This window comes from Dromaius novaehollandiae, chromosome 7 (assembly GCF_036370855.1).
Source record: "Dromaius novaehollandiae isolate bDroNov1 chromosome 7, bDroNov1.hap1, whole genome shotgun sequence".
In the NCBI taxonomy this organism is placed as follows: Eukaryota; Metazoa; Chordata; class Aves; order Casuariiformes; family Dromaiidae; genus Dromaius; species Dromaius novaehollandiae.
In genome coordinates this window covers 13,749,016-13,769,632 of record NC_088104.1, presented here as the reverse complement: position 1 = coordinate 13,769,632, position 20,617 = coordinate 13,749,016, and the positions used below count along the sequence as shown (strand labels likewise).

Below are 20,617 nucleotides of genomic sequence, written 5' to 3'. Positions count from 1 at the left end.
GCCCTGCCGTAAGCATCCAGCCTGGCTAGGGCTTGCTTGACTTCTTTTTATGTCTTGGTTTGTTCTGTGAACCCATCATTATCTCAAAGCATATCACTTAATAAAATGTTTTGCTGTAAGAGCCCAGCCTTTTACAATGATGCGATTCTTCGGAAATGAATCCAAATATGAATAATAACTAAAAAGCCAAAGATTATACACTTAAAGTGATACAATTTCTGGAATATCTTCATTTACAACTACAATACTTAAATCCTAGTTGTAAGAGCACAGTGGACAGGAATTTACTGTTGATGCACAGGAAAGCAGGTAGCAGGTTACAGAAGAGATTCTTAGTAAGATCAATAAAGCACACTAAAACAAACGTTTGGTCTTCTTCAGTGCTTTGTCTTAGAATTCCACTGTTTTCCTTCCTTAAAAATATGTGCAAATGAATGCATAGTGCAAGGAGTAAGTCTGGACGAGCAAGTAAGAGATTCTTCTGCTTGTTAACTAAAAGGATTTCCTTCCACCAATAAACAGAGTTCCCAGTTCTGCATTCAGGGCTTCATCAGGAATGACATCATCCTCCACAAATTCCTCTCCAAGCTTCTTCCACCATGGCCAGCGGGTGTATTTCAGCATAGTGTTGTGGGACTGTTTGGCCTTGGTAGCTACAGGGATTGACCGACTCACAAAGATATCAAGATCTTTTTCTGTGGTCTCTGCTAGCCCTGGAGCATCTGTAACGACAAGGAAAAAAGTTTTTCATACTTTGTTTCTTATGCTGCAGTTTATGAATATTTTAAACCAAGAAGAAGTAGCCCTACCCTCCCACTGTCCTGGGTCATTCCTTTCCCTGTGCTGGCATTAGTATTTTATGGCTACATGCTACAGTAGGTAGGAGAAGCCATCCAAATTAAGACTAACCTGAAAACAAATACATAATGGAGAAGGCAGAACAAGGGGAAAAGCAGGACTACCTCTTTTGTGGGCAGCGCTCGCAATCAGCAAAATAGATTGCTTGTAAAACTATGATCTAAGAGAAACAGGCACTACTGTTGGTCACTACTGCTGGATCAGCACTCCTGGTGCAGGGTGACATCACTGTAGTGTTTCTACTGCCCTGGCACAGCATCACTGCGTCATTCCTGCCTGGGGGCTCCACCGCAATGTGAGACTGTGTTGCTGGTCTGTCTGTTCAGGGAGTGATGGGCTGCAGCGACACAGCATGTGACAGACTAAGTAACAGAATTCAGTAACTTGCTAAATTTTGTCTTGCTTGGGTGCTCTCTGGTGGCTGCAGTTTGCTATTCTCCCTCTTTCACTCCCGGCTACTTGTCTGGAATTAAGATGGCACAATAGTGAATTCCGTTACAAACACAGCCACATCAGTGAAAATGAAGACATGACTCAGATTGCATAGCTCAGAGATTTTCCTCTTTATCTGGAAGAAGTGAGAATACATCAACCAACAGTTTACTTACAAAACAAGAGAACAGAAAAAGATAAAACAAATGTAATGTAAGGGGTTGTGTAAGATCTTCTTCTTAGAGACTTTAATGCCTTTTACAGGGCCATTGCTTTTGCTGCAAACATCAAAGAGATACTTCCAGCAGAAGAATGAGACATAACTTGAAAAGCAAGTATATATATACTTAACCTTAATCTCTAACAAAGAGATTTGTATCTCAATAAATGGCATATGGCAAAGGAAGAAAAATATTTCAGTTTTGAAAGAAGACTTTACACTGTTCACAGTATAATCCTAGAATTTTCCCTCTAAATTAGTTTAATCCAAACAGTAAGCAAAACTATGACTCTCGAGTAATCACATACTCATTAGCAGCTCCACATCAGTGTTGACCTGAGCCAGTAATGTCTCTCTCCGCTGTGCTGCTCTCCGATCCAGACTGCTCCTCAACAGGAACTGCGCCAGCTTTTCCTGGGCCTGCATATGTAATTCTTCACTCCTTTCTTCTGACATTTGGGAAGCCTGGAGGAAAATAATGGTTCTTCACCATTAAAAACTGGTTATTTTAAATCTTTTGTGGGTAAATGTTTAAACAAGAAATGCAAATGTTGTTCTTAATTGCTAACTTAATCATTTTGCTTCCTGTGGAGTTCCCTTCAAAACTATCCATCATCAAGTATATATAATTTTCCAATTACAGTTTGCTTTGACCACTTTTATTAGATTAATGGTTAAAAAACCCAGTATCCTAGTACCTTGCTCTTGAACAAGCAGGATTAATATATGCATACCTCGCACAGATTATCTTGATCAGAATTTGTGAAGTTGAATATATTTTATCCCTACAATATGTTATGTTGCATGGATAATAGGAATTAGGAAATGACTAAGAAACAGACCGGATGCAATTTGATGTGGTCATCCACCTTCTGCTTTAAAGCTAGTCTCTGCTCATCAGTCAGTCCTTTGGTGTCCTTCCAAGCAGAGAGGGCTCTCTTTTTCCTTCGTTTTTCCAAGAATTTACAAGCCTTTAAAAAGAACAAAAGAGAATATGATAATCACCCATAAGAAATTTTGTTTTCTCATTTTGTTTGTAATCAGCCAGTTACAGAAAAATTTCCCGGTACTGCATCTGCTAAAACATAACTTTATCTATGATGTTGAAGAGGCAAGACATGATAGTCAGCATGAATACTAAATAATAAGCTAGAATACTAATAATCACAGAATCACAGAGTAGTTTAGGGTGAAAGGGACCTCTGGAGATTGTCTAGTTCAACCCCCCTGCTCAAGCAGGATCTGCTAGAGCACGTCACCCAGGACCACGTCAAGTCAGTTTTTTAGTATCTCCAAGGATAGAGGAGCCTTCACAACCTCTCTGCGCAAGGTGTTCCAGTGTTCAGTCACCCTCACAGTAATAAATTACCTTACCTGAGGTGTGTAGAAAATCCAGCCTTTGGTTTCAAAGTGGCAGCTTTTATATTTTAGTTACAAGATTCTATGATACTTTCTAACTTACGCAAAGTTTAAACTCTCCAAGAAACTTGGGGCTCTAGGTCTATCTTCTGAATAATTTTTGAATATATTATTCCTAAATTGCCATTAAGACAAGTAAACAAACTATGCTTTTTGAGACATCACGATAATCCTCTCAGTTCTATCAACCACCAGAACAAAATTTATATACTTACTGCTCTCTGAATGACGACTGCTGCTTTATATTCCTTGAGAGATTGCTTCTGTTGATGAAAACATCTTCTCGCTCTGCACCCTCGCCAGAATCTCTGGATAGTTAATGCTGATTTTCCCTCCATTTCCTGCATGTGCTTATCTACCTGACCTAAGGACATGACCAAAATCCAGTTACAAGACTGTGGATTGTGATCTGTTAACAATTTACATTTTTAATCCTTACACTAGACCACACAAAAGAGGTTGGGTGCTATCAGTTAAAAATCCCTCTTCATTCTAAATCAAAGGCAAGGAACTAGTTGTGGGCCATTTCTCAGAGAGTTGTAGCCACAGTGGAGCTTTATAAACACAAGAAAACTGGGTCTCCCTTTCTCCTGCACCATTTTCGAAGGCAGCAGATCTCATGCCACCATGTCTTTGGCACAGTTACTGATCCCTTGAAGAATTAGCATGTTCTCCATCAAATAACTGGGTCAGAAGAAGAGACAGTAAGACTATACTGCAAACAGACATGCAAGATTAGGAAATATATTTGGGGAAAACGTTCTTAAGGAGACCCAGACGGTTTAATCGTCTGATATAGTTTAATATAAATCATACTGGGATGGATTATTTCCAGTAAGGCCAGCTGTCGTTCATGGAAGAGTCTCATGGCCCTCTGTCTCTGCAGTTGCATTTGCTGTTTTAGAGCCTCGTCTTCTTTCTGTTTTTTTAAATGCTGCAGCTCTTGTTTTCGTTTAGCTCTGCAATACACAAATAAATTAACAATTTAGCTCAAATTTTACTCTTTTTAAAAGCATCTTTCTTTATGTTGAATGGTTCAGCAGTATGGCAGAAAACTGCAGAATGATCTGCTAGCTCAGCTATTGGTATTAACATAAAGTTTCTGCAGGACCTCACCAAGCAATGAGAGATCAGCAGCAAGTGAATGTATTACCCACGTCATCTATAACATGAGAAATTCTGAGCTAGTCGCTCAATTTGGTATCAAATCAAAGGATATATTTTTAATTGGGATAAAGTTCTAAGGACACTAAGGGTAATCATGCCCCATGTGGGACATTCTCAGCTAGCATGAACTGCATCAGCATGCATTGCACCTGCTTTCCATAATACATACTATTATTTTTGTACAGAGTGCAGAACTAGATCTGAATGTCAGTTCTTAAGGCTAATTTCTTAAATTTCAGAAGTTTTTTTTTATCCAAGACACAGAACTTGACACATTTCTTTCATCAACATCGTTAACAGAACACTAGGAAAAAATTATCTTGCACTATTCCTTAAAATAGGAAGGCTCAAATTCTTCTTCATCTCTACTGGTTGCTGTAATTTGATGGTAGGATGTTGCCCTACTGTGCTTAGCATTATAAAAACCCCAGCAGATGTTTCACAGACGAGACACTGAGCTGAAAACTCTGTAACTGGCCCTTGAAAGTTTAAGCTAATAATGGCAATAGCCCATATATCACTTACATTTATACTAACATGTTAATACATAGACCAATATTAATACCAATATAGCTATACTAAATAAATATACAGATATATTTAAACTAACAATTACTGAGACCATTTGGATACAGTCTCAGTGAAGCTTGAGGAGCTGTGAGCTAGGCTTCCCTTCCCTTCCTTGTTCCAATGGACTTGGCCTCATTAGCAGATTAAGCCTTGATACTCTACAACTTCACTCCACAAAGAGGTGGTGCTTTGACACCTCTTCTCCTATCGCAACAAAACTATTTGCCATCTCAGGATCTGAGTACCCCAGCTGGGTCCATGACTGTAAATTCTGCTCTCCTCTAGCACTTTTCAAGGGACAATGAAAGGAGCTTCTTAAACATTAGGAAAGGGGAAAAAATGGACAGAGCACAGGTGTAAAGGGTGGCAGGAAGGAAAAAAAAAAAAAAGGGCACTAGACTAGTACTAATGCCCAGTAATTCTGTTATCACTGCATGTCATGTACCTCTATACTCACCGTAATATTGAGTTATATAATATATATAATCTGTGTATTTCTCATTACTAGTATAAATTTACTGTAACTTTCCCATCAACCATAGTTTCCCCTCAGCCTCCATAACTGAGTGGGGAAGATGGAATGGAAGCTATTTTGTAAAAGAGATCCTCTGGATTTAAAGATGTGGCCCTAAGTGGTAAACAGCCTCCACCACAATTTAATAGACCATAATCCTTTTATGGCAGTAATACTGACTTCAAGCATGCCCACACATCGACCTACAGAGAGAGATCATGATATATGTGATTACATCTGAATGGTCTCAAGGAAACTAGAGGTTTTCAGCCCACACAATTCAGCAAATCAGAGCTATAAATCTTTGCATTTTTAATCCAAGCAGGCACCTATTATACTTCCAAGAAGAATGAAGTCACAGGATCAAACAGGACTTACAATGACTTTTTCTTAATAAAACTATTAATAGTTTTCCTTAGAAATCTTTAGAAGCTCCCTTAGGTGGAAAACAATAAAAATATTTAATGGACTTCTCAGATGTGCATCTGTTAAGATACCAATAGCATCTGTCAAGTATTTAAAGGTTTCTTTGATACTGATTATTTCCTGTGCAGTCTGTAAAATACACACTCTTCTTCATTCTCTATTCTTCCTCATTATAAGCCATATTTGTTCGCACAAGGCCACACTGTGACAGGGAAATGCCTCTGAACAGAAGTAAAACACACCTAGACTGAGATTTAAGCTTCCTTCAGCAGTTCATGGCACAGATCAACCTTCCTCTGATTATCATATTTAAAATAGTTTAACTTTTGAGGCATGCATGACTAATAAAACCTATTGTCATTTTAACAGTTCTATAATTACTAAAAGTCCTTGAATGAACTTCAAGGAGCAATTACAAGCTGTAATATTCACTGAGGAGAGATTTCTAAAACCACAGAATTTCAGAAGTGTGTAACTTGTAGCTTACAATCTTCCATGGCAGCTGCAGGTGAGCCAAATTTTGAGTTTCAGCCTCAGCATATTTAACCACACTTGCTCTAAAATAGATCCCCATCACAAAACTCCGTAAATATAGCCAAGTCCTGACTGCTAAGAATTCAAAGGGCCTCTTGAAAGTTCTTCTAAAGTCATGCTTACAGTATTCCAAACGCTGCTTTTATTTTTCAGCATAACAGTCTAACTGCAGGTTTGAATTAGACAGGGCAAAAACATTGGCATTGTACGGTTGCTATATTGTACTCAGTACATCAAGACTGACTGGGCCATAAACACACAACTCTAAAAATGTTAATACATTTCCATTCCTTTCAATTTTAAAAACCAATACATACAAAAGTCTATTTAGTGATTCAGGAACTACTTACTTAAGAGGCAAGCACTGAAGCCTGCAATACTGAAAATATGACACAAGAAATTTAAGCAACTAGTTCATTGCTGATAACCTTACCACCCTTTCCTTTCTGCTTTATGAAGTTATGTCTTACCCATACTGCAAGTTTTCTGGGCTATGATTTTGGCTTACAGGCTTGCAAGATGCCCAATGTGGGCAGAAATATTAACCCAAAGAAAGAATATGGTGGAATAGAAAGGAGTCACAAGGAGGTATGTCATCCTTGGTATTCCAGCACAAAACCTGAAGTGGCTAGTATCCCTCAACGGACAGACTGCTTCCTGCAAATCTTCCAGAATGTAAAGATTATTCCCTAGATAGTCCAATATCTTTTTAATGCCAGGCTAGATGACAAATCATAACTGCTCTCTAACAGCTTGATCAGAATACAGTGTGATTTGACTAACTGATTTGTAAGATTTAGTTTAGACAGGACAGTGCTTAACACGTGCAGAAAGAGTTGAATACAAACCTACTGTGGAGTCGGAGCTTTATTTAGATCCCTTTCCCTACGTTAAAAATTCACACTTAACTTCTGAAAAGAGTTAGCAAACAGATATTGCCTAACGTGCTAACACTACCACTGAAATCCTACATTAGGTAACACAAGCATTTTTTATGTAGTTTTATTATTCTGCAGTGCTTCAAGCCAGACAATATTATTTCTAGCTCATTGAAGTGACTGTACGTATGAGACTTAAGATTTCAAATATTAATGTAGCACACCATCTTGTAAGCACTATATTGACCAAGCACTATAGTCCATGGTTTCTGTAGCACTCTGCCCTGACTCCAGGGCAGCTCCACATTTAATTTATGGTGGAATTTTATAACAAGTTAACTGTGAACATGAGTTCTGCCACCAGCATGTTATCTTCTAGTATTACTTAGTGCGATCCAATGCTACACTGTCCCACACGTTTAGTTTTCCATATGGCATACATTTTTTACACAGAAAACACATAAAAGCATCATAGAAGTAAGTTGTTTCATGGAGAAGAGGAAGTTTGGCAACTGGGAAAGGGACAGTTGGAGCTTTTGGCATCAGAGTGGCAGTTTGGCATTGCTGGAAAAGCACACTGTTTGGATGTTTCTGCTAAAAGAATCTGCAGTGAAACAGCTCATATTGACATTACATTACTTTTATGTTTCAAAAATAACAGCTGACTGGAAAAAGGCATCTTCAAGACAAAGGACCTGTTGGTCAGCCCAACCTCATTCCCTGGGACATGGGAACAAGTCCTCCGGGAAACTGTTTCCAGGCACATGAAGGACAGGAAGTGATATGGGAACAGCCAGCACAGATTTATCAGAGGCGAATCGTGCTTGCCCAATCTGATTGCCTTCTGTGATATGACTGGCTCTGCGGATGAGGGAGAGCAGCGGATGTCATTTACCCTGACTTTAGCACGGCTGTCATCACAGTCTCCCACAGACTGGAGGGTGGGGCTGACACTCAGAGAAACCTCAACAAACAGAAAATGGGTCAACACAAACCACGCGAAGTTCAAACGGAAAGTCCTGCACCTGGGACAGAATAACCCCATGAATCAGTACAGATTGGGCACAGACTACCTGGGCAGCAGCTCCACTGAAAAAGACCTGGGGTTCTTGTGGACGACAAGTTGAACATGAGCCAGTAGCATGCCCCTGCGGTAACAAAGGCTAGCTGCAGAGCGGGCTGCACTAGCAAAAGCTAAAGCAGCAGGTCAAAGGAAATTACTTCCCTTTACTCAGGACTCATGCGGGCACAGCTCGAATACTGTCCATTTTAGCATCCCCCCCACCCCAGTACAAGACAAATACTGACAAACTGCAGAGAGTTCAGATGGGGACAGTTAGGGAGCTGGAGTATATGATATAAGAGGACAGGCAAATGGCTGGCTTTGTTTAGCCTGGCTAAGGGAGAAGAGATCTAATTTCTGTCTTCCATTACCTGAAGAGAGGGTTATAAAGACATAGCCAGACTTAGAGGTGCACAGCTGAAGGACAAGAGGCACTGATAACAAGTTGCCACAAGGAAAAGTCCCACTGCCTCTAAAGGAAAGAATTCTTCACAAGTTGAATAGTGCAGCTTTAGGACAGGGGATCCTTGGAGATCTCCAAAACTGGCCGTGGCCCCATGCAGCCTGATCTAATTTTGAGACTGGCCCTGCTTTGAGCAGGAGGTTGGATTAAATGACCTCTTAAGTTTTTCCTGTGACTCTGTGACCCAAGGAAAACCAAATCAAACCTTTTTACTGGATTCTTCTCCTGAGTGCTTTTTACAAAACAATCCTGTTTACCTGAAGCTTCTTTGTAAAGCAGTCACTGCTTGAGGAAGTTTTTTTAGTCTTTTCCTTGTCTGAAATCCCCTCCACATAGCCTGGATTAAACAAGCTGCTTGATGCTGCCTCTGAAATTAATAAAGCAGTTGGTAGAATATTTTCTCTGCACACAAAAACATTTTATTATCACTTGCATATTTGGAACAACCTCAGTGTTTGGCCAAAATAACATCAGTTTTCAAATGCATTAAGATGCAGTGTTTCTGTTACAGTTTTGAGAATTTAAGCTCCTATAAGAAAGTTATTAGCAGGAACCCTGTATTTGCTCCAAAGGCAGCTCCTCTGATCATCTCGATCAATGTTTTCTGGTAAATAGAGGAATGCATAACACAAATATAAAATATATATTAGCTGCATTAACTAATGTTAGAAATTTGAATTTAAAACAACCAAAGCACTTGATATTCCAAGTGTTGGCTCAAAATACCTATACTAGAGAGGACAGAAAGAAATTTGCGGGAGTAACACTAAGAAAAATACTACTATTTGCAGCACAGTCAGAAATCATTGAAATGTAACAAACATGGAAAAAATCAATTATACTTTTACCTGATAATTTTTCAGAAAAAATCCTGCTCTGTTTAAGATGGAAGCAGGTCTCTAAAAATATAACACTGATTTCCTTTGAACTATTATCTCTGAAAAACCTGCATGTAAAATTTTGGTAATAAGTTCGTAAAACTTATTACCAAAATCTGCTCTTTTCCTGAGAACACAGCCCAGAAGACATTCTTATTAAACATTTTCTCATCTGGAGTATATGGCTTTTAATTCTATGTGAATGCTCTCACAAATTCAGAGATCTGCATTTATAACACTGCTGTGAAATAAGCAGATAAAGTTATTTTGTTTCACAGTTGACAAAATGAAACTAAATTGTCTCCCTATGGTTGTACTAGAAATCTATGGTGAATCTGCAAAATAAAGCCAATCTCTTGAGCCACATTCCAGTACCTTAATTATAAGACAATTTCTTGATGTCTTCAAAAATGCTAGGAAAAAAATGAATAAATAGGAAATGAAAAAAAATCCATTGATACAGTGAATAAATAATGCAAGCTTTGAAAAACTGAGACAAAGTGATATAGTAAATCCATTATAAACATACATAAATCACATGTAACTAGGATTTCACATAGTAAAGTGTCATTAAAATTCAGCACCTGCATTTCCCCTTTTCTGTTGGATTGTTCCAAGTACAGCAGGTCCAAAAGTTGTCTGAGATCTCTGTCAAATCCTTTGCCAGTCCACTGCTTACTTAAAAGCACTTTTAGTCCTGAGAGAGAGAGAAGAATAAGCATGCGATACTGCTAAGGTGAATTTTTCTTTTCAAGATTTCAAACTAACATTTTTCAACTCAAAAAATCAAATCTGATTCACGTGTAAAGGAACACTAGACTAGAGCTGAATACAATCAGTTAACTTTGAATTTCAATGTAGAATACTACCAATGAACACCTGGTGCTCCAATCATCACAGCAGCATTACACAATTGTAGTTTTGTATGCCCAAGGCACTACCTAGTGCGTCCACATAACTGCCAGTCAAACTATCAATATACTTCTAGTGTCTTATCAGTAAGTCTCTGTAAGGTACTAAGAGGATGTAACACACCATGCAAGTGCGAGGTTTTATTAGCACCGCTTTCATATTTTTCATAATAAAACTGATTTACTTACAACTGGAATTCTTTGATGTTGTCTTATTTCTACAGCACAGTGCGTAGCCCAGTCCCTGAGATAAAACAGGTCTGTAGGCTCAAAGTAGCTGAAAAGCGTGCTTGTACTCCCCCAACACACCCACACCCACACCCTGCGCTGCATGTAGAAGGACACAATGTAGACAGTAACACATGCCTTCTTAGCTTATAGAAATCCCAGAGCTTGAGAGTTTTCCAGGGAGTCTGAGGGAGAAAGGACATCAGGAAGTATATGCATATTTGGTTAGACTCCTGAAGAATTCCCGTTTTAGATAACTTTTCTGTCCTCAAGTCATTATCTATAAGTAACTTCACACAGCAGGTAACTCCAAGCAATAATCCATCATGCACACTTACAGGATTTGGATATGGGGCACAAAATCCTTCATGCAAACAGAAATGGCACCTCTGCTCTATCAGACATGCACCACTTTGGAATGATGGTGATGGTTAAACACTTGGGAAGAGATATGGGTGAGATGCCAGACAGAGCCAGTGGTTACCCGAAGACTGCCTGAGCTCTGTGACAGCAAGTAGCCTGGCCACACAAGGTGGTTCCCTCACAGAAGTCTGTAGGTCTGACACAACCCATCTGCCAGTTTCTGTAGACTACACAGCAATATCTATGGACCTTTCAGCTAGTGACAAGTAGTACCTCAAGTGTGCCTCTCAGACGTATCATCCCATGCAGATAAAAAGACCAGGCTCTCCTGGAATCCTGAAGTAAAGACTGTGCTAGCCTTGAAGATGCAAGTTTTAGGGGATATCTTCACCTCAGGGTGGCTGTAGTTACTGACAGAAAGTTAACACAGAAGTACATTGTACTGGTAAGAGCTCTGAACCATTGTGAAGCCAAATTACTTCAATGAGATGGCCAAGATGGTGGAAATGCTGTAACGCATCTTTGTTGCTGCTGTTTCTTAAACTGTCTAAAAGATTCCAGGGCCTGAGTGAAAGCTAACATAAGGGCTCTAAGTGGGGGAAAAAAAAAAAAAGTGTGATTTTTTTTTCTTACTGGAAACAGGAAATACGCACAGAAGGAAGTCTCTAAATGACTGTGGCATTTTGCTGATTCCAGAGCAAAATAAACTATAACCCCTAAAGCATATTTCTTTGATGGCGATTTGCACATCTTTAGACAAGACACTGTTCTACAGCTGGCATGATCAGCCCATCATAACAGCTTCAGCAGAATCCACATGATACCAGCATTAGGCAAGTTGTATTTCACTTCATGTTGAAAGGAAGCCCTCTCTCAATTTTGTAGGTAAGAATGGTAAAAGCTGCCCATCTGATTCAGAAATTTATCTAGCTAGTACTGCCTAAGAAGTAGCCAGTCCCCAAAAAAGGGAATAGTCCCTTTTTTTCTAGAGATTGCCCTTGCCCAGAGATTGTTTATTGCTCTTGTCTCAAAAAGACTAAGACTTCCCACAAGCAGTTCTGACCATCAATGATAATCAGAATATAAAAGCACTAGCAAACATCAAAACCTTTTTCCTAGTCTCTGTGGACATGGGAGCAGAGGACAAAGGGGTTTGCTGGAGCTCCTTGCTAGGCTGAAGGCAGGAGCATTAAATGGGACGCCACATTAAATAGTGAAGAAAAGACAGCAAGTTATATGCATACTCAATCTCCTCATCTAAAGGCATCAGGACAGAATGACAAACTCATTTGATGAATTCTTGGAAGGGGTTCATTCCAATCACTCGGACATCTGAAGACAGCCAACTCCTCAGTAGCAAAGCAGCACCTATCAGATAAGTGCACCTGTAACAGCTAGGGTCAAAAGATGGCTTTAAGCAAAACTTCCATGCTTCTGAACCAGTGAGGCTTAGCGGACTGGCAGACATCCAACACACAACTCTCACTGAAGCAATACAGGTACCTGCTACCTAGGATCCATCAGTATCCAAACTTTCCAGGAAAGAAGATGCACTACATCACATAGAAAGAAGTGAACTAGATTGAAAGTGACAAACAACAAGTGAAAGAGGCAAGTTACCATATGAAGAGTCCTCAATGCACAGAAGAGAAAAAATCTAGGAAGCAGAAATAGGGACAGCACCTTAAACTACAATGAAAATGAACAAGGCTGGGCAGGACAGGGAACAAGCAGCACTGCAGGTTCCCTCTGTATTGGAGAGCTGTGAATTGAGATGCCACTGGGCAACCTCCACCTTTGTATTTTTAAACTGACTGAAAGAAGCAGCAGAGTGATTGGTCCCATGCATGTTTACAAACCTTTGTAGCGAGTTGTAAGTAACTTCACAAGTTGCTGGCAAAATTTTGCTAGTGAAAGCAGCAGTTTTGTAGCAGCATTTCCTATGACAGGATTGGTGGTAGATGAAAGCTTATAAACAAGTTCATCTAAAACAGAGTGAAGAATCTTCTCATCAACATGAAGCAAGACAGGACTGGATTAAAAAGAAAAAAAGGGAAAAAATTAAAGTATTATAAACTATGAGCTTTTCAACAGTGACTTCCTTTTAGAAATGTCAGACATTGGGCAATTCAACATGCCCAAGTAGCTGCACCAACAATCTGATCCAGGATGGGAAGAAAAGGATGCGAATAATTTTTTTTTTTTTTTTTGTCAATGAGTTGATAGTCTCATGTTAATTCCAATTAAAATCAGAAAAACAGTATTATCAACTCATTCATGACTGCCAGTGACTTAGCAGCAGAGGCAGTACTAGCGTCTTAAACAACTGATTCCCATTGCCTCAGTTTAACAACGAGATAAAGAAAATAGCAGATTTTTCTTTTCTACAACAAAGACTATAGAAATAACCACAGTTTTTATATGCAAATTCTTCTATTTTACAAAGCAGTAATAAATTGATTTTTAAATTTAAAATTCAGAAAGAAAACAAGGATATAAAAGTAACTAACCTATTAACCCTCAAAATATTGTGTAAAACAGACATCATTATAACTGCTGTTTCAACGTCATCTGTTATTAGCAACTGCAGGAAATGATCATTTTGCAGGACTGCAACACAAGAAAAACAAACAAAAAGTCAAGCAATCTGAATCATGGATGTAATAATATTTATTTGTTTTTATAGTATTTTTATGGAAAACAAGCCATAACAAAGAAAAGAAAAATCACAGTGTTTCTAGAGTGGACTTTCTCTACACCGAAACTTACGGGAAAAGTAAACTACTTCAACATCTTAGAATCATGTTGAGTCCTGATTTTTCTGTCTTTGGAAATCCGTTAGGTACTGGTGTTGTAATGGCAAAAAAATCTTTAAAACCTTTTATGTTACACTTACACCTCATTATTGTTACAGCTGTAGCGTTATCACGGGGGCAACGATATCCAGAAAAATAAGCACTTCAAACTTAACGGTTTGTTACACCACGTTTATTTAATGTAAGTCCACTGATGTCATTAATGTACCATCATTTTTTATTCAAGTGTATCATTGTTTACATATTTAGTAATTTTTCTAGTCATTCTTTTTTTAGTTAAATATCTTATGAGCCTTAAGTTTTTGTGTTAGAAACAAAAACAAATTCTGCTTTTTATCATGACCTAGGAATCAGTGTGACTAATATTGGTTTAACTGATAGCTTATTTTGTCCAAAGTATAAAGTTTCTTAGATACTCATAAAATTTTCTGGCAGGAAAAAAACCTCAGAAATCTGTTGTCAAGTCTATCCTCTTTTTAGGGCCTGTCATGCACTCTGGTCAAATTTCTGCATAAACAGAGACAGATTAAAGAGATCAACTGTATTTTACCAGAGGGGGAAAAAAAAAAGTTTTTAAAGATAAAGAATTACAAAGGGAAATTGCAGTAAGATACCTTTATTGTTTGTCTCCAAAAGAATAAACAGACAACTCTTTAATATTTCCCTTTAGTGGATCTTTTCCATTTTAGCTATTGCTGCTTCTGTTGAATAATGAACTATTTTAAGAGACTGCACTAGAGAGCATTCTAATTAAAAAAAGGAATAGATGGAGATTGGCTTAAGACTGATTCTTGGCACCTGTAGATAGAATAAAACAATTTTTGTGTGTTTTATGAGTTTAATTTTCTCTTACCACACTCTGTTAGTTGAATATGCCCACTGAACAGCCAGCAGATGGCATCAGTTACTGTATGGAAACAGTGTAAAAAATCTTTTTTTTCTTCATCCTAAACAAAAGAGCAGTAGATAAATGCATGTGCATGTGTCTTCCTTGAGGACTACAGCTTGATGTAGTGGGAAAGTCTGTGCGTTTCAGGGATTTTGAGACCAACTCCACCAGGAGCTTCCCAAATCATGTTGTCAAATCCCAGAAACAAGTCAAAAAGAAGAAGCTGTAAATCCTTCCAAGCCAAAGATCAATCAACAAAGTATACAAAAAAAAAAAAAAACCATCCACTCTTGAAAATACCATAGTAGGGATGGAGAAAGCTTGTTTATTCCTTGATGGCACAGGAGGGCTAAGACAACTGGTAACAGCTCAGTACAAATATATCATAGATTTAACCCACAAAATGGGAAATAAGTTATTTAAGATTAAAGCACAAAATCAAATGATGCAAAGCAGCCAAAGATACAGTTCATATGCAAAAGGTTGCTAAGGACTGGCACAGTGATGCTTCAGATACAGTTCTGAGTTGGAGGTCTGGGAGCAAAAACCAAACCACTGTTAAGCTGAAGCTTGATCAGTGTACGAAACAGACTGTATATGTTTTTTGTTGTGATAACACTTGACTGGACACAATGACCAGGAAGAATTCAAGTTTTAATACATGAACACACATACACAGAGTCAAAAGTCTGTTTTCCAAGTGTGATTCACAGGCCACTGGAAACCTAAACCCTTGGTGCGTGGACAGCTAAGGGTCTTTTGGCAGTTCAACGCTGCTGACAAATGTTGTTATACAGCACTCAGTCTGACATCTTCCTTGTTAAGTGAACTTCCACAGATAAAACTCTGGAAAGGCCATTCCTATATCTGAGCTGTAACTCCCAACCACCTGTCATGGTTTAACACTGTATTTGGTTCATACTGACAATGAGAGATAAAAAATATAGTACTAAGTTAAGGCGTAATATTAATCTGCTCTGTGTTTGGGCAATATGTTAGTTTCTGGTAGCTATTTCAGTACTTCCCTTGACTTCAAATGCTTCTGCAGAAAGCAAGTGAGACCAGAATAAACTACAAATCTCTGCTGGTAGAGTGGGATTTCCAAAGCTCCACAGAGCAAGCATCAAGTCTGGGCGCCCAGTCACCTCTGAGACCACAAATTTTAAAAGCCAAAGTACTGACTATAACATAGACTGTATTTGCATTCAGAAGTAATTGTTGCCCACAAACATAGCTCAATTAGCATGTAGGTTGAAATACGTAATAAGAAAGTGGGGGAAACTACATTTTGCGGGTAAAACTTGAGTCTCCTGGGATGTCATTCAGGAAGTTTACTTCTTAAGCACTACATGCACTTTAAAAATATTGAACTAACAGAAAGTATGCCATTTTAGTGATTTTTTCTGAGAAGTGATTACGTATGTGGCACCCAGCATAATACACTATAAAAAAACTTGGACTAAATGCAAGAAGTCAGTGAGCCAAAAAATGAGACACTAAAGGGAAATAAAAAAAAAAAAGGAAATTAAAAGAAACTTTTAGAATCTGTGAGGTTGGTTATGTAAATTATTCCAAAATATTTTTTGCTGATTCTGGACCTCTGAATGCTTCAAAAGTATGAGGAAATTCAGCTGGGCAGAACCCTCCTCTGCAAAGTTGGGTAGAGTTCTGAGGAAGCGCTCGTATCTACTAATTCGCAAAGTCTTCCTTTGGGGTTCCCAATGTGCCAATTCAGAATCAGTGAACATTTTTGGATTTTTTTGCCAATTTCACTGCAGAAATTATATGGCAAAACAGCTTTCAACATTTCTGACTTAAGAGTCTGCAACCTTAAGATGTCCTAAACCATACTATTTTGTAAAGCTGAATAAAGCAGTAAGAACATAGCAACCGCAAACACTGAAGTAATTATATGCAAATCAAAAAAAATCACTATGATGAGTGAGAGGCTCCCTTTTGTAAAGCATTTTTCTTCTATCTTACTTTTTTAATTCTTCTATCCTACTTATAATTGCCTTTTCCCCCCTTTTAAAAAAACCTACAAGTAGTAGCCAAACACTATAAACAATTGTATAGTAATAAACTAATTTTTGCACACATAATACACTGAATGCTCCAAGATGACAGATTACAGTTTCTAAGCTCCAAGACATAAGAAAGATTTTTGTAATTTCTGGAAAATAAAATTTCATAATACAGTGTACCTAGAATAATATCCTACTTATAGAATATAAAAGCTTGAAAAGTTTACAGAGGTGCTCTGCTTTTTTAACTATGAAATTTAAATACCTTGATTGCTCGGATGAATCGTGCTTGCAGGCGTCTTCCCAAAAACAGCAGGTTGTCTACAGCTGAAGGAAGAAATTTCTTGTAAAATTCCTCAGGATCTTCTTTCACCTCTAGTCCCAAACAACAATGACTGAAATGAAAAAAAAAAAAAAACCACACAAACCAACCTGAATAGTCCAGGGCCTCCTGTTTGAACAGCTTTGAATGAATGTCATGCCATCAGAAGAGAAATGCTTGACTGGAATGGGACAATTCAACACTGAACAACAGTTAACTGCTGTGACTAGCTCCAAGGTAGCTGCCTCAGAAGGAAGAGGAATCACTGTGAGGCTGGAGGCTGCAAGCATATTACTACTTATTACAAAGTAATACTTATTACAGCATGTCTCAGTTTAAAACATAGCCAAGTCACTTTCCCCTTTAGCTCCACAGGACCTGTTCAGATCTGTTCCACATGTTAGTTAAGGGCTCTCATGGTCCTGAAGAAAAAAAGCAAAATAGAAAGGTAGACATAAACCTGATAAAGTAGATGCAGACCAGGCAATGAAAATATGTATAAAAAATCTTCAGTGATTCCATCTGTAACTTTCCTCTACTTGAAGAATACATGTGGGCTAGAAATCAGTTCCTCAGATCTGAGTTTTATTATTTTACTTTCTACAAACATGTTGGCCATTTCTGGAAGACTGTTCACAAGAAACGGCTCTGCAAGTTTCACAACTAGTAGTTTTTTCACTCTGTGCTCTGCACTGACACTAGTGCAACAAAAGAGTTTTCAAAACTTTTTATGAACTTTGTTTTCTGACATATTATCTGAGCTTTCTTAGCATGTTCTGAATGTGCACATGCAAAGCTTTGCTTACTGAAGCCCTTGGAAAGCAAATTCTAGGCATGAAGCTGAGATTCGTGTAGTTGCCAAAGGACATTCTTACAAGTAAAATAAATTTCACTTTTCTCTGAAAACTGAAATAGCTTATAAGAGATGATTCAAGTATCATACAGCCCTGGTGATAAATCTTGTATCTCTCAGTGAAATTCCTAGCATTACAAATTCATATTGTAGATGTGGTACAAATAAAAGATGGCTAATTTTGTCACGTCTTAGAACGCTACCTAGTTGGGGAGTTGTTGCTCCCAAAATCAAGTACAACTTGGAGAAAACTTAAAAGTTAATTCTTTTTCCTGACATTGAAAACTGGGATTGGACCATGGGACTTAAATTTACAGTTGTCTTATTTGCTAGCTATGAATTAAGCTAAATTATGATCTTCTTATTAAACCACTGCATCAAGCTATCTGGTCTGTATTAATTGTATCCTCTGTTATGTTTAAAATTTAAGATATATTCACTCAAGCCAAGCTGTGAGTTAATCAGGCTGCAGATTTTTGCAAATGAATTTTAAATAACCAATTTTTTTAAAAAAACTGCCAATCAAAATTAGCAGTTACTCGGCAAAAATTGTGACATAGAAGAGTACTGTTTACAAAAAAAGGTAAACCCAGCACATAAACTGTTCCCACCAGTTTGCCCAGCTCAGTGAAACACAATGCAAATGAATTAAACAGGACCAATTAGGTTATGCCTGACCCCTCTGCTCTTGACTGCTCCCTGCACTTTAACCCTGGCCTTTCCTGAACAACAAGCCTTGTTCTGGATGGGAGCCAATGCATCGCAGCTTGAAAAGAAAAAGAGCAAGATGATAGCCCAGAAGAAAACAAGAAGAAAACTTCTAAGCAATTTTTCTTACCTTAGTATCTCTGCTAGCTGAGCAGCAGTAGCCCAGCCTCCATGCAGTCGAGAGTAGTCTTGTCTAAGGACCAGCATGCAGTACTGAGCAAGATCATAATAGTATATTTCTTGCTTAATTTTTTTTGATTCTTTACATCCCAAGGAAGCACTATTTAAAATTTCTGTGGGAAGAAAGCAGGAAATAGACTAGGAGAAGCATATGATTCTGATGCAAAAGAATGATTTTTTTTCAAAACATAAGGTAATATGTGTACACACACTAGGATCAATGTAATTCTGAAAGTGGTAACATAGTACATTTTATCATCATTTTTCACTCCTACAGCTACAATGTATTTGTTAGATTGTGCGACCATTAGGAAGGACAACTGAGCTCAGATTTCCATTTTTTCCATCATATAAACATACATTATCTGGGATGTATCCCATTTGTATGAATTTCCTAGGGCAAATAAAACCACAATGAAAAGCCTCTGTGAAATGTATAACCTCCTTATAATTACATCCCAATTTAGAACAGGATCTAACTTGTTTCCACTGTTCCCATGGGCAGTGGATATGAGGCCAAGGGGAGCACATGGGGACTCACATAGGAGCTTGTGATTGTGTTTCTGTGTTAAGGCTTAAAAATTGCTTACTAACATTCACTCTCAGCCCTCCTGAAGCCTCCCTACCCAAAAGCGCTGGGAGAAGTTATTTGACTGAGCAAGAGATCCCTGCCCACATTAGCACAGGTCTTACAAAAACGGTGACAGTGGAGAGGGACAGAAGAGCTCCCTTCCGTTCCCTCCCCTCTCATCCTCCCTCGTGTTCCCAAGCCAAATGCCACCCATGTACAACTGTCAGGAAAAGCTGTATTATCAAACCTAAGGAGTTTCCAGCCCCGCTAGAAATATGGGAAAAAACCCTTTTGAATGTAAGAAGGCAGAAGGAAAAAAACCTATCCATACTTCATTATCTCATCCTTTTATTTTAGAAAAGGTATTAATTACCCTTTAACTTCAGCAGCAACACTGGGACGTCCTCATCTTTGCTCTCCGTGACCTGGGCAGCCAAGGCCAGCACCCTGGGGTCCACGGCTGCCGGCCCCGCGTCAGGTGCGTGGGCCATGGGCGGCCGAGAGGGGCCCACGACAGCAGCAGCTCAAGCCCCTCTCGCTTTTTAACTGTTTCCGCGTATGTGCGGGGTCCTTATGCGACTACTGCCACCAAACCACCAGCTGCTGCGCCACCAGCTTGGAGCTCACGCGCCCGGCCCCGGGCTGCGGATCTGGCCCTGAGGAAAGGGGCACAGGCTACTCTGCCGGCCTCCGAGGGCAGCCCTGCCCGCCCCGTGCCAGCCAGAAAACCCCCGCGAGTCCCGGACACCACGAGTGGGGCTGGAGCCGCGGAAGGCCCAGGCTCGCCCCCCCCCCCCCCCACGGGCCCAGAGGGGCCCCGCCGCGGCCGCCCCTCGCCCCGGCCGGCAGGGGCGCCTCAGAGCCGCTCCCTCCCTCCCCCCCACGCGCGAGACTCGGGGCCCTGCCACGGTCTCTCTAACGGCCGCGCGGGGCCGTCCCCACTTCGGCCGCGCGAAGGGGGGGGAGGGGGGAAAGGGGGAATGGGACCGCCGCTTCTAACGAGGGGTCGCCGCTTCCAGCCCCCCCCGCCCCCTCCCCCTGGTGGTCGCGGCCGCTCTCCACCAACCAGAGCGCACCCCTGAGGGAGGAGGATAACATTTGCATATCCGCGTGCGGGCTCGCGCCTCCAACCGCCCCACTAGCGGAACTCTACAGACGGCCGCCTCGAGGCCCCACCCCGCGGCCCAATCCGAGCCCGCGCCGCCGGCGACGCACCTCTTGGAGGGGAGGAGCTCCGCCAGCGCCAGCCTGTGAGGGCCCGCGAGGGCGGGGCCTTCCCCGAGTGGCCGCCGCGCCCCTTGCCCGGCTGGGGGCGGGGGCAGGGAGCGAG

The 20,617-nt window shown here is 39.9% G+C and overlaps 1 protein-coding gene across 2 annotated transcripts; it reads right to left on the bottom strand.

Moving 5' to 3' along the window:
• Positions 1–210: 210 nt before the first annotated feature.
• On the bottom strand, positions 211–20,470 carry IQCB1 (IQ motif containing B1). 2 transcript variants are annotated; one of them, XM_064514712.1, is made up of 14 exons: positions 20,354–20,470; positions 19,661–19,943; positions 18,667–18,829; positions 16,919–17,048; positions 14,594–14,687; positions 13,435–13,534; positions 12,784–12,956; positions 10,007–10,119; positions 8,802–8,911; positions 3,746–3,888; positions 3,145–3,293; positions 2,353–2,481; positions 1,819–1,975; positions 211–722 (listed from the first exon to the last, which is right to left on the bottom strand). In XM_064514712.1, exons 2-14 carry the CDS (start codon positions 19,776–19,778, stop codon positions 493–495), a joined length of 1,809 nt encoding a protein of 602 aa, XP_064370782.1. In that variant the 5' UTR covers positions 19,779–19,943; positions 20,354–20,470; the 3' UTR covers positions 211–492. The 2 variants fall into 2 exon arrangements, with proteins under 2 accessions (XP_064370782.1, XP_025974270.1); XM_026118485.2 differs by having other exon boundaries at positions 20,364–20,470.
• Between the last annotated feature and the right edge of the window lie 147 nt (positions 20,471–20,617).

Bases quoted from the DNA above. Each gene is read 5' to 3' on its own strand.
- IQCB1 (XM_064514712.1), bottom strand. From the start codon at position 19,778: ATGGCCCACGCACCTGACGCGGGGCCGGCAGCCGTGGACCCCAGGGTG. The intron at 13,535-14,593 runs GTAAGAGAAAAT...CTTGTGTTGCAG, and splicing joins TATTCAACTAACAGAGTGTG to TCCTGCAAAATGATCATTTC. The intron at 3,294-3,745 runs GTATGATTTATA...TCATGTCCTTAG, and splicing joins ACTGGAAATAATCCATCCCA to GTCAGGTAGATAAGCACATG.